This window comes from Apteryx mantelli, chromosome Z (assembly GCF_036417845.1).
Source record: "Apteryx mantelli isolate bAptMan1 chromosome Z, bAptMan1.hap1, whole genome shotgun sequence".
Lineage (NCBI taxonomy): Eukaryota > Metazoa > Chordata > Aves > Apterygiformes > Apterygidae > Apteryx > Apteryx mantelli.
Genome location: NC_090020.1, coordinates 60,817,157 through 60,831,665, shown reverse-complemented (window position 1 = coordinate 60,831,665; position 14,509 = coordinate 60,817,157). Strand labels below are relative to the sequence as shown.

General features: G+C 37.0%; 1 protein-coding gene across 1 annotated transcript in view; it reads right to left on the bottom strand.

Annotated features, from left to right (window-relative positions):
- PDE8B (phosphodiesterase 8B) overlaps positions 1-14,509 on the bottom strand; it is an 87,472-nt gene that overhangs the window by 21,199 nt on the left and 51,764 nt on the right. Inside the window, exons 6-10 of the mRNA XM_067315268.1 lie at positions 12,800-12,888; positions 9,670-9,748; positions 9,011-9,151; positions 7,180-7,268; positions 6,453-6,513 (exon numbers count right to left, since the gene is read on the bottom strand). Coding sequence (XP_067171369.1) covers positions 6,453-6,513; positions 7,180-7,268; positions 9,011-9,151; positions 9,670-9,748; positions 12,800-12,888 — 459 coding nt within the window. The remainder of the gene's footprint in view (positions 1-6,452; positions 6,514-7,179; positions 7,269-9,010; positions 9,152-9,669; positions 9,749-12,799; positions 12,889-14,509) is intronic.

The window sequence follows — 14,509 nt, the reverse complement described above, 5'->3', positions numbered from 1 at the left end:
AAAGTTAAATAAAAAAATCTTTTTTTTTTGTGCTTCTGAAACATCTTGGGTAGCTCCACGAATACATATTTCAATATTTCATAGAATTTAGGTAAGACATTTCCAGCACTTTAAAGTTGACACCTATTGCTTGGTCCCCAGGAACACAGGTTAAATGCTTCTCTGTGTTTCCAACCTGCTCAGAAACAACAGCACATTCTGTCCAATATGTGACAGTTTTAATATCTGTTAATCACTTCACCCCATTCCTTTGTTACTTGGTTGCAAAAAGTACTTCTGTTCAAATAGGAAAACTGAACAGAACTTTCAGGTCCTCATGCTCTAATTAGGTATAGCTAAAAAAGCCACAGAAGAAGAGGACTAAGGTTTTTTTTTTTTTTTTTTTTTTTACACTATAGTCACTAGAGAAGGTATACACACCATTTACTTCAGATGAATAAACTTCTGTATTTGGCACTGCACTTAAAAGATATTCATGCAGTCTACATTAAACATGAAATTTAGGAATCCAGCACAGTCACCTAATCTATGATAGTTAGTTCCTTTGACCAAATTCATCACATGCCTATAGCAAAGCACGAGGTTGCATGGAAACATGAAGTCATGATTGCAACTTGCAAGTTAAAGGGAGAGTACTGCAAGGCTGCATTTATCTCTTAATGCTCATATCAGTATTTGACACCACATGCTGCAAGGGTCCTAATGGGGATTATTAAGGAAAGAAAGGAATTATGCAAGTTCTCTTTTCCATCATTCTTCCATCCCTCCCATCTTTTTTCCTTTTCACTACTGGGGGAAGGAGGAGAAGACAATGAAAACAAAAGAGAAGAAAATGGAAAGACAAAAAACAAAATTCATGAGTGGCAAACTTTTAACATGATGATTAGAAAGAAAAAAAAAAAAAAAAGGAAGGGGAAATCCTGCACTCATATTCCATACAAATCTTGTTTGCAGGAGGGTAAGGAGCTACTCTCCCACAGAAAACTAATTTTAAAAGCTTAGAACACCTCTCCTGTAATCACATAAAGAGAGGGAATTGCAAGAACTCTCAAAGAAATCATCTGGCTCAAACAGAGTAATACTGAGGAAGCTCATCATATAGGGTACACTGACACAAGACATCTGAACTGCTCACTCTGGTCCCAAACTAGAGCTTCTCTCAGAGTGCTTGGAGATGTGTCTCTCTCTCTCTCTCTCTGTCTCTCTCTCTCTCTCTACTGTATGACTGACAGAAAACCTTGACTCATTTCTCTAAAGTGCCCCATCAAAAAAATAAAACAAACTGCATTCCAGTTCTGAATACTTCTTTTATCCCTTCAGTAGGCATGACCTGAAAAAGCCACATAAGGTAAGCTACGAGGGCAGTTACACAGTTAAACTTGAACTGACATGTTCTTAAAAGGAGAAACATCACCTCTGCTATAAGTTTATGAATGTGCAAACACTGGACTCAAACCTGCCAGGTCCCAGTTCACAAAGGCAGCATTAATCATTACCTAGGCTTCAGCACATGGGACTAGTCACATGAAAAGTCAATTCCCATTCATAAATCTTCAGTGTAGGAACACTTACTGCATTCTCAGATGTATTATTTTCCATGCATAAATCTAACATGCTTAATTTTTGTATGCAGTAAATCTGGTACAGAAATCCATGAAGGTTCCTACACAGTGATTTCTAACTGTACTGTGATATCCCTTATGGAGACTGTCAGTAATGACAAAGAACATGCCTACAATATTTCATGTGAAACAATGCATAATAATATAAGGATGCTTATATGTCTACACACAGTGCCTAAATGCTGAGTCTAAGACATTTAGGATTATGTTGACATAGTGAAACACAAGGCATTTGGATCAAAATTCGAATTGTGGCAGCTTTTATTGCCCTGTAACTAAATATAGTCATCGATTTCTTCTAATCCTTCCATAAAGAATTATCTTTGGCTTGAAGAGAAACCTAGTAATTTTTTAGCACAGAGTTCTACTGCTGCAAATACTTAGGTGTGGTTTTAGGATTTAATTAAATACCTGACTGCCTTATGGGCTCAATTTTCCCCAAAAACTGTTTTGAGAAGAAAAATTAAAAAAAAAATCAACAAAAGCTGGATTTAATTATAGACAGAAAGCTGGTTTAACTATAGACAGAAAAGAGCACCACAAGTATTGTATTTGCCACAAAAGAGGTTTTTATAGCTTTTGTTCTGCAAAAAAAGAAATATTTAAGTGTTAAGAAATGTAGCACTCTCTTTTGTTTCACTGCTAAAGACATCCATATGGCTAGAGAAAAAAAATTATGAGTTTTATTGCAAAACACCATCTCTTTAAAATGTGATTAAACACAACAACTGACTTATTTTAGAACTGAAGTCCCATTTCATCTTCAACTCTCTTGGCGATAAAGACCACAGATGTATAGAGTTCATTATACAATAGTGTCATGATGACTGTGGAGTTGTCCAGTGGAGTTATTCCAGCTTTACATAAGAAGGAGCTGATATTGGAACCAACTTACTCAAATTTCTGATGGTATTTTTCAGAGCTAATCACTCGGTATGACCACAAGTGGATTGTCGAGGCTGATCAAGCATTTCTGGAGTAGAGTGTGTGCAAGACAACAAACCCATCACCATCAGCTACCCTTCTGAGTTAGGTATTTTGGAAACATATTGCCTCCCCTTCTCCCATGTTACTCTTTTGGTGCATTTAGCCCTCTTAACTTTATCAGCAAACAGGCTTTGTTCAGTGCATTGATATGAAGAGACTGTGCCCCCACCACTGCATAAGGTCGTGCAACAGGTGGCCACAGCACAAGGCTAAAGCCAGAAGGGGCGTTCTTGCAGCAGGCTTCAAGGGGCCAGGCTCCCTCAGCAGGTACTCGCTGCACAGCTGCTGCCCAGAGCCACAGGCTCACACCCGCCTGGCAGACGCAGCTGGCTGGTGAGCACCATGTCTGGCACAAAAGGTCATGGAAGCTATCGTGCTGAAGCAAAAATATGTGAACTGACAGCACTGTGCTGTGGGATCATGAGCCAGGTGGATGTCCTACATAAAGCATGAATCTCAACGAACCCAAGCATTGACTATTTATTGCAGTGTTGGAAAAGAAAGAATTTAGGCCAGTCTCAGTGTTCACCTCACAAGGTATCAATCTATCAGAGAGAAGAGAGGAAGGGAATGGCAGCCTGAAAGCTTCACAAACTGCACCCACACCACCAGCTGGATAGGACAAAACGGCTCTGCAAGAGGCAGAATCTTGGCACTATATGCTATGGATGCTCCTAGCAGGCTAACTGAGGCCTCCTGGTCACCAGAAGCTGTAGCTCAAATGCTGACCTCTCAACGCCTGTGTGGGTCCCCTCATCTGAAAGGAAGCCAAGTCAAGCCCAAGCTACTGGGCCTATTCAAGCTCCACCTTAAGGAAAAGTCAAGCTGTGCCCTGTCGCACCCTAAGCAATCTGCAGTGCCTGCAGGCACATTATCAACTTGCACAGCTGCTGTATTACAAAGGATGAGGGATGTTCCTTTTTCAGGAATGTACTGATATAAAACGGCAGATGAAAGCAAGGAACTGCCTTCCAGCAGAGTCTGAGAATGACTTCTGAGGGGTCTAAATGAATAGATGGGATAGGTTACTAGCTCCGAAACCAAACAACAGAAGTGCCAGCGATGGGCTTGCCTACATTTGAGACTTTAATCTATTTTATCCTTTGATAAAGTCTCATTTTAACCCAGCGCAGCACATCTCCACTGCATTAGGAGCAGAGGAAAGAGAAAATGGCTCCATCTCAGCAAAAGCTACACCTATGGTTTTATCATCTCAGCTGTCTCTAACTGAAGACAGAGTGCTAGCAACTGTCTAATCTCTCAATCCCTAAAAACATTCCTCTCCATATCATGAATGCAGAAAGCCTACACAACCCCAGACATACCTCTTCCTTTCCCTGACAACTTTTCCAAGAGGACGGTGCACTACATTGGAAAATGTAGTATACTGAAAATTACAAATATAAGGGGTACCATAAAAATGACTGAATTAAAATTTATATCAAATAATCAAATAAAATCCCAGGAGCCATTATATTAATATTAATTCAATAATTGGCAATAATTCTCCCTTTTCATCAAGCTTTTTCTGGATTTTCAGTCTGCCTCACTAACTGCTGCAGAGGTCTTCATGCAAATTTTAGTTTGAGCTTGGAGCAGTTTCTTAAGAGTTGTGCTTTCTCTTTGGTTGAACCACTCTTTGCCACCAGAGGGTGCAAAACTGCAGAGTCTAAAGGCTGAACAGGATTAATTTCATCAAAGTATTACTGCTACAAAAATAATTTTAAGTATTATGAATATAATATAGGTATTATTATACATCACTGTCACCACCCTATCTAAAATTAAAAAAACAAAACAAAACAAGACACTGTTAGAATTCTCTTTGCAGCAACAGAGCACCTGATACCCTACAACAAGAAGGAGAGACTTCCATCAGAAAAGTGAAAAAGAATAATTATCTAGTTCTGTTGGATTCACCTTGATTTTTCCCCTATGGACCTTAAATCTCCACAGATTACGTTTTCCATTAGGCTGTGGTCTTTAATCTTTGTGGTAGATCCTTACACAGATCTCTAAGAGTTCAAAACCCTTTAAAGGTCCCTGGGCTCTCCAGATGTGTAAAGCTCCTCAGGCCTGCCTATAAACCCGTTCCATCAGGGCTTTATTTACCAATAACCGTTCATGGACCAATACTAAAAACCATGAATGGATGGGGCTAGTAATATAGAGAATATGAATCTGGTCTTATACTCAATTTCCGAAGTAAAATGTTATTCTTAAACTTACTTGCTTTGGCAGATCAATGAACTGGAAGATGAAAAACAGAAAACAAAGGAACTTTTATCTATATTCCTACTGCTGCTTTTTACATATGGCTGCAAGTTTGTAATTGTTTTGTACTGCCTATCTTGCATTAACAGTATCACATCTATGCTTCCCTGTACCAGTCCTTCAGCTGGGTGTGTATTATAGAAAAAAATCATTATCAAATAGTATCTCACTGTCAAATCAACATCAAAGCAGCTGCAAACAGAGCAAAATCAAAGATTATGTTTTATTAATGAACTAAAAAGAAATACATACAACTTTAGCACTTCTTTTGTTTCAAAAATCTCCCATGAGCTAGGCTGAGCATATTTAACAACCTGCTACTGTAAATGATACTTTACCACCAATGTATGTTTTTAGTCCAAAGCTGAGGTCAATTTAATGTATATTGAGCTCTCTTTTCAGTGATAGAGCTTCAAATTTCTCTTGAAAGTTGTGCAGCTGTCTCCCTTGATTTGTTACTGTCCGCTCCCATTAAAGTTTGTGCAAGGGGTGTGGTTTCAACTAACAGATTCAAATTTTACAGAACACCACCTATTAACTTCTTCCAATAGTAGAATTTTTCCAATGATGTATTAATATGGATAGGATTAATATACTGAAGAAGGGGCACCTAAAGAAAGAAGTGACCACCTAAATACATTTTAAGCACAAATGTCCTTCTCCACATCATGAATAAAAGCATATTTAAAATTCTAGATAAAACAAGATACACGGAAATGTATGATGTTTCCCAAACACATGCTCAGTCTAAAATGTTGCCAGCTACTTCCTATGCTCCTTACTTTCTGTCTCTCATTCCTACAGACCACAGGCTAAAGATAGATTTCACTCCTTTGCTCAGAGAAGTCCAAACTTCCTGACTCCAGGCCATGTACAGTATTCTTGAGGCAAAACATGAGATACAATGAGTTTATGCAGAGACACTTACAAAGGGAGTGGCCAAGGAGAAGATCAAAACAAACAGCTCCCCACACCACCAGATTCACTGCAGGACCCATTGCTTGGGTGAAGATGTGCCTGGACCATAGACAACAGGGTCAACAGCTACTGCTGGTATACTTCCTCCCATGGCTGAGGGTGGCTTAGATTACACTCCTTCACAACACACATGTTCTGTTGAGGATGTGATATCTCAAATCCTCCATGAATGCTATGCTTAAATTATTCAAGAACCACATATTGGCAAACCTTGTGACAGCTGAACATTGGTCATTATTAGACATAAGTATGGCAGTTCAGACTTGCAACAGGAGTAGCTCTAGAAAAAAGCCCCTAAGCTGCCTCCAAACTATGGTCTATGCTGCTCCACAATATCACAGACTGAACTGTCATATCCATGCTCCAGAGAATAAAAACCTTTTTTCCTCCACTCACCAGTCCTACAAAAGAAGAGTAAGTCACTAGCAAAAAGCTGAGCTTGAAGCAAATGCAAAAGCTTTCTTGCTTGCTCAAACAATGAGAATTTCATTATTTTCCCAAGAGGATGTGATATTAATTTCTAAAACAAAAAAATATCAGTTTACTAAGAATAAAAATGATGAAATTTATGACATGAAAGAAATACAATACCTGTTTGTTGTTTTCATTGGTACAACGCAGCCTTTTGAGCGACACAAAGTGTCTTATTTTCCTAGCAATAGAAATAATCAATTGTTACCACAGCAAATGTTTATGAGAGAAGATATACTGTTATTTTCCTAAAGCAGAGTTCTTGATGCCTTTACGAAACCAGATATCAAAACCAAAACCAAACAGACTACTAAGCAACAAGCACTCCTTCAATGTTGTATGTTTTTGTCCCAGGATACTTGGTTCTTTTCCTCCTGCAGGAATTCACCTGCACATCTGGGAGTAGAATTTGGCCATATGCATATAATACACTGTAAAGGTGCAAGCGCATACAAGCACACATACAAACAAGAGAATCACCCAGCTGCTGATATTTCCAACTGACTTAGTAACAGTTTGGATAATGGAGAATAACTGCATAAATAAGGCATGGTAACATGAACCTAAACTTCAATTTGTAGGTATCTGGAGTAGTGACACTATTCATTGTTATGGTTTTATACACAGTTCTTTTAGCCAGCATATGACAACACTGAAACAGACAAACATCAGCAAAAAGCATGACCTTCTGAACATCACTTATTCTGTCCATATTCTTTATAGTCAGTAGTTATATGATCACCCTGCTACTAAATACATGGGGGTTCATGCCAAACTCACAGGTGGGAAAAGAAGAGAGAAGAATCTAAAAACGAGAAAGCAACTATATTCTGGGCAAGTTAGTTACCCTCCTTGACCAATCACGGGTGTTATCTTCACATGCTGCTGGATACTGTCTCCCGATTTTCTTCTTGCATGGTAAACCCCTTGCCATTCCTAAGCAAACAAACATAACAGAGACAGCATTTAAGAATACTTAGCTTGCAGTCAAACATTCATTTATTATTAAACAGTCTATTTCACAGTTTTAATTTTTTTAATAGTGTAAAATTTATTAATATAGAGTATCATCTTTAACAGACATTTTACATACCTAAGGACAATGTAAAATTGTTTCATATGTTTCTCTTGTTAGAGAGTTCACAATTTTTACAAGGAATTTTAGGAATCATCTATTTCAAGGGGTTACAAACATTTTTGCTAGGTACCACAATAAGCAGTGGTGTCTACAACAGTTCCAGAGAATATCTCTCTGGTACTGGTAAATCCAAACTGTAAGCACCATACATATGGAGCTCTGCTTGAGCACCATACAGCTCTGAAGTCAGCGGTCCCTCTAGTGATATGCATGCTAGGTTTTCAGAAGCTGTTGACCTACAGAACCTCAGGTAACCAACAATCTGTTTCACCCCATGACTGTTTTCCAATGACCTTGGATATTCAAGGCTCTCTAGACTAGCACATGGAAGCAACCATTTCTTTATGGCATTTTTTTATCCTGTTTTCCCATGAAAATGCCTGTTTGTCTATCCAGCCATTCATTTCCTTTCCATTCCCACTGCTACAGGAAAACATAAAGAGGACTAAAAACTAACTGGGGGCCATATATGCACCAGCATTAAGCAGTCCACTGATGCAGAAATACAAGACTATACTCAGATACGGATTGGAAAAGGAAGGAAGAGAAACCAGAAGGCTTCCCTTCCCTTATCGCCTCAAAGAAGAGAGATTTTAAGGGGGGAACTACTTGACAGCAGAGTAGGATGAAGTAGGGAACTGGATGGAAGATCAGCTCTCTCATCTCTGTTGCAGCCAAAGATTGAGACCACTACCTCCCAGTGCAGAGGAAGCAGAGGGCCACTAAGCAGGCAATGCTAGCAGGTGGGCAGCCTATAGCAATAAGAAGCAAAGCAAGAGTGGCCTGCAGGTACTGCTAATGAACCAAGGTGAACCTGCAAACTGGAGGCAATGGCTCCCAAAAGCTCAGGCCATTGCTGAAAGTGACTCAAAGACTGAAGAATGCCCCACAGTTTGTGATGCAGAAGGGGGCAGGGAAGGACTAGAGGTACTTCTGCAACCCATGGGAGACAGGACAAGAGCCTGTTCCATGTACCAGGGGGATGTATGGCCAGGAACATATAGCCTCATTGTCATGTTCAGATGGCCCGCCACCACAGGAGTCCACAGATATTCTAACCACAGTTAGAAAAAGAAACCGCACTGGGTGCTGATATATTTTGGTCACAACAGATTGTCACACGTTGCTTTGAGCATGCAGTGAGTGAAGGTTCCACAGTTACGACAGAACTGTTAAACCTTTTGCTTGGATGATGACGCTACTTGAGAGACTGACTGAGGGACAAACAGTATGTTCCAACTACCAAAAGAGCCATGTGCTCTCACCAAAAGAGAAGCACAGAAAACTTCCCTATATTAATCTTAAACCAACAAACGGGTTGAGAGGTTCAATCAGACCCTAAAAGCAAAAGCTAAAGAAATTTGTAGGCGCTGGTCTGAGGAATGGGTTATTCTGGTCCTAAGACATCAGAGGAGCAGAATTCTGGTCATATATATGCAACTCATGAAAGTACCATCTTCTGTTTTTAACCCTACAGCATTACAAATAAAGCAGATTAGAAACTTAAATTTTGCACAGCTTTATTTTATAATTTACTTACCTTTCCTTTTTTAATAAATGTATTGATAGTGTCTAACAGATCTGCACGGTTTTTATCGCTTTTTGGTAGTTCAGTAAGTTCCTTGCCAATAAGCTCTCCCTTATGATATCCCATCATCCGTTCAAAGGCTGGATTAACATACTGTCAAACAGAAAAGTACTTTAGAATAATGTGGAAAAGAACATACTTAAAAGATATTTACTTACATAAAAATATCAAAGTGTTAAAAGATATGCACCTAAAGCCATAACCACACATCCCTACAATTTAGGGCTTTTCATATAAAAATACTGTGCAAGTGGTGAAACATTTCTGAAAACAGAAGGAGATACATAAACTGTTATCAAAAAGCACAGAAACAGAACAAAGCTCCTTACTGTACAGGTTATCTAGTTCTGTTATAGATTTCATGCTGGTTTTAGCATAAGTAACATTAATTCACTAGAAATTATCATTTAAATAAAGTTACTAAAGGAAAGGTCTTAAAAATTCAGCCAGTGTTAACATACAGCATCCAGAAATAAGCCAATTCATTGCACAGAGCTTTCTAATGGGCAACAAAACTAAAATACCAAAATAAAACAAGAACTACTGGGCAAAGATCTCTCTGGGATTCTTCTCTTCACATTTTATAAAATGATTGGCTTTTGTTTCCCTACCTGAATGACATGATCTTCACTGGTTATTTCTATAGCTTCCTGACAATGTTCTAATGCTGTAAACACTGCATTACAAGCCCTGAAATTAGTAAATGATTCACATTAGTTTTATTGTTAAAATATTTTCCTCACTATAAATATATTATTACATTGTATTTATCAGTAGATGAATCACAAATTAGTACATTGTTTTGACTAAACCATGTAACCACCTCCATTATGATCATTTTTTTCAGGAAATTCAGCTTCAGACATTCCTGTTTTTCACGTATTTTTACTGCAGATGACATTGTAAAATTGTTCGCGGGTATTGCATCATGTTAATAGTGGGTTTCTTTCTCCAAACATGCTCTAGACAGCAGGAATTAACAATTAGCAGTAAAAATAACAAATGATTTTGTGCTGCTACATCAGAATAGTAGAAGTTTTATGATCATTAAAGATAGTGAATACAAAAACCATTGCAGCAGATATATACAAAGTTTTCAATATAGTAAATAGATCTGCACTATCAAAGAAGTGGCAATATAATAAAATTTAAACAATTTTTGGTTGCTTAAATTTTGAGGAAACAATTGAAGCCATCTCAAAGTCCTAGCCACAAAAATTTCACTTTTTTGCCTCCATGTAATAATTCAGTGACTTTATTTCTGTACATCCTGATCTTAAATAAGGGCCGAAATGATCTCCATTTCCCATTTTTTCAGGGCTCTCCTTGAGCTAATGCAGGAAAACAAAACACTTACTTTTTTGCTATAGCATTTAAATTGCTTAAATTATAATCTACCCAGGATGGGATTAACATTAATGTAGGCTCCTAATATTAGAAAGCAAACTATAGTTATATAACACATACTAAAAGAAACATCCCAGACATTTCTGCTCTGATAGATGCCAGTACTTTATCTTCGATTTGGACTAAACACAAACTAAATATCTTTTATGTATATCGTTCTATCTCTCACTGTAGGAAGCATAACAAGAGCCATGCATAAACATTCTTGTATATAATTATTACCTAAAAGGAACATTTTACTCACAGACTGCATTGCTGAGTTTGAATTAAGTACTGATGACTAGCGATTCATTAGCAGAGAAGCATTCTGCCTCAGGATTAAAGAAATACCAGTATTGCTAGTTCTGCTCATCATGAAAGTAACTCAAAAATAAATAGCATACGCAAAGACATATACACACAACCACGTTGATGACGATTTGTAGGAAGAAGTATTGCATACAGAAGGAAACAGCAGTATTTCAGCTCGTACAACAAAGAGCTCCTATTGTCATTTTACAAAGGATGCTCTAGCAATCCAGGCCAGCTCCACAGTGTGATTTTGTATTGTGTGAAACAACCTGTCTCAGTGACAGATACTACATTAGCATTCCGTTCTTGACATGAATTATTCTATGTGTTAAAGCAGGAAGTTTGAATGAGGAGGATGCAATAATTAGTAGAAAACAAAACAAACGAAAACAAAACATATAATAAGAGACCATTGACACTTCTGTTAATACTTTAAAGAAAAAAAAGGATAATTTAAATGCTTGTACATTTTGGTAAACAGTAAGAGACAGGTGGCAATGCCAAAAAGCTTCTACACAGACAATACAAAGTGAAGAATGCAGTAACTCCCCTCAGCTAAGAAATTAAGGAGGTCATTTGCACAAATTTGCAGTTTCTGACAGGAATCTCACTTTGAGCAACATTGGGCAACAAAGTTCTATAACAGTAGTATTGACTAAATTTGTGAGGACAGTAATCTTGAAAATTATGTCCAACAGCTTGAATAAGTTTCCTTTCAGACTATAGTATTCCTCTTATTACAAATTCTTTTCTACTATATATAAACTACAGGTATTGTGTGTGTGACAGCTTAATCTTAAATATAAACTAATGCTTTTGAACCATGCCGACTTAATTTAGCAGTCATATATTTCACATTGTACTGCCGAAGAGTAATGCAAGTCAGGACCACCATAACACCTAATTAACTTCTAAGATTTCACAACTGCTTTATTTTCCTGGTGAGCCTTGGAAAACACCTATTAAATAACTGTGTAAGCACAAACCCTGTTTTCGTCTATAAGTTTTATTTTAATTGCATTCTTCATGTATCAAAACATTCATTTGAACATGAAGTCACCTTGAGATCCTTTCGAAAACAAGGTCTTAGAAAAGCCTGCTGCTTAAATAGCAGCACTGAATCCTTTAGCGGCCCCTATCTTGCTTCTCTGACTCAAATGATAAAAAAAATTAAAAATTAGGTCACATTATAGAATTTGCTGCAGATGGAACTGTAATTCAATGACGAGACCTAGAGAACTGCATCTTCTCTGTGTGACACTCAAATTCAAGGGTTGTTTCCTCATATAGTCGAACTGCAAACACATTTACATGTATGTATAAGCACCTATATTAAATATATAATTAGTCTCATTAAATAAAAAGTGATAGTGGAATGAAGGTCATCTATCTTTAATTTCTCACTAAGATAAAAATCAGTGATCCTGGTATGAATCTTGTCCAAGCAAGAAAACTAAAAACTCAGGGTATGAAGATCTGGCTCAAGAGGGTGTTCATCACAAGCTGTCAGATATGAAATCTCAGACATATGAGATTAAGAATGACTTCATGAAGTTTTATTGTCATGTAAGTTTTTAGCCCATAAACCTTATGCACAAGACAGCATTTTTTAAAATGCTCCCTTCTTGACTACATGAGCAGAAGTCGTTATTCTGCAATATTTTTGCTAAAGGATCTCACCCAGATTTGCATTAGTAAAGGCTGCTAGAACGTTGCCAAATTCAATATGGACACCTCAAGACACATGGGGCACAAGCAAGTATTAGAATAAAGGACATGTACTACATTTTGCATTAAGGAAAACTATCATCTAAACCACTAGGGTATAAGACACACTAACTAAGCTTTCTCAGGGTACCAATCAATATAATGCTTGACTTCATCCCTTACAAAATGATTGAACAAGAAAAAAAGGCTATAGTAATTAATTAACATATAGATACAAAGCACATATATACATAGTTGGGAAGAAGCAGAAAGTAAACCAATACAATTATGTAGACCAAACAATTTATGTTTGCAGCTTCTTACACTTCTACATACCGTAATTTGAACTGAGATCGCACTTCCCCATGTTCTATTTGAATCAGTTCATTGTAACAAGCAGTTATGCTGCTATTCTCCATGAATCGCTGGAAGAGAAATCAGGAGGAGTGCATAAAATAGATCTGAATGTTTTTAAACTATTATTTCTCTTCCTGCAACCAAAACTCTAACTTAGTTGTACCCTTTGTGTTCAGTAATCATCTTTTCCACAGGAATGATTTAATAGTTGTCAAGAGAGCATTGCTAGTTAAACAATATGCTAAATGACAATATACTAAACAACAACTGTGAATTTTCCCATTTGGTTTTACGAACCCAGTTAGGTATAGACAGTACAGAAAAAACAGTCTCACACAAAACTAATATTGCATTGATGTTTCATTTTGGACATCTACCTCTTAATTCAGAATGGAAATGGAATACCTTAAAGATGTAACACATTCATGCTAAAACAGAAAAAAAAAAATACACTTGATATTTCACTTTTTTTTCCCAAGAACTATAGCAGCTGAAACACACAAGGTATAGTAACTTTGCTCTGCAAATAATCTCGCTGAGCTGTAGCTTTTGAATTCTGAAGTGTGAAAAGGTATTTAAAGTAAGGAACATGCTGACAACAGTTAACAAAACTTTTATGTTTATGAAGGACAGAATGTCCTCTATTCAGCAAAGGTAGTAAGCTGAATTGTGCTTGGTCCTGCTGAAATTAGAAATTAGATGTCAATCACAAAGAAATAGTTGATTCTCTGATTTCAGTTAAAGCAGACTGCTCATGAGGAAACTTTTACTATGAAGAGCCAAACCATCCCTTTATAAATACATGCATAGATTTTCTGTTTTTCCACAGAAAATACTCTGTGATGTCATTAGTTCTCACAGTACAGCTGCATGCTGCACTGTGAGCCAGCAGTCAAACCTCTGAAGAACAAAGACCAATTTTAGAAAAACCTACATTTCCCTCTTTTATGAAAAAGGCATATCAATGGCTTCATCCCAAATTGCCAGCAATATGTAAAAAGTCAATTAAAAACCCCCCCAACAAACTGTTAACACAGGTCTAGTTCACTCCTTAGTGTTAACATCTTAAAATATTTCTGTAACTCTCACTTCACATAAGTGAATGCATAGGAAACCAAAAGGCACAGTATCAACTTGGCAGAAGGTAAGGTGCAAATAATGATATGTTTTTGCATAATAAACCGTCCCCAAGCATACTGTTCTTCTATGGCACTGTAGATTTAGATTTTCAGTTTTAGGATGAATATTTTAAACATTCAAATATACTTGTTTTAAATTTAAGACAATATAAATCTATTAAAAATACAATTTAAACAATAACAGTAATCTATTTTATGGACACAATTTACTAGAACATACTAAAGATCTTTTTCTAAAATGCATTTTAAAGTAGTACTGTTTATTGCCAGAATTTAAAGAGAAAAATCAAACCCCCATATTAGCACAATCCACTAGCTAGGAATCAAGAATTAAAGTTTGCTGAAGTGCTAAATCTGCTTTTGACTGCTGTATATCCTTATCACAGAATCACAGAATATCTTTATTTAAGTTTACAACACTAGTTAAGTTCATTCACCCATTCGAGTTCACTCAAAAGCTGGGAAACCAACTGGGAGCTGACAAAAGCAGGAAATTTATTTTCTTTTTTCTAATCTGTGCATATAAATGAGGCATCAGAAGATGAAGATC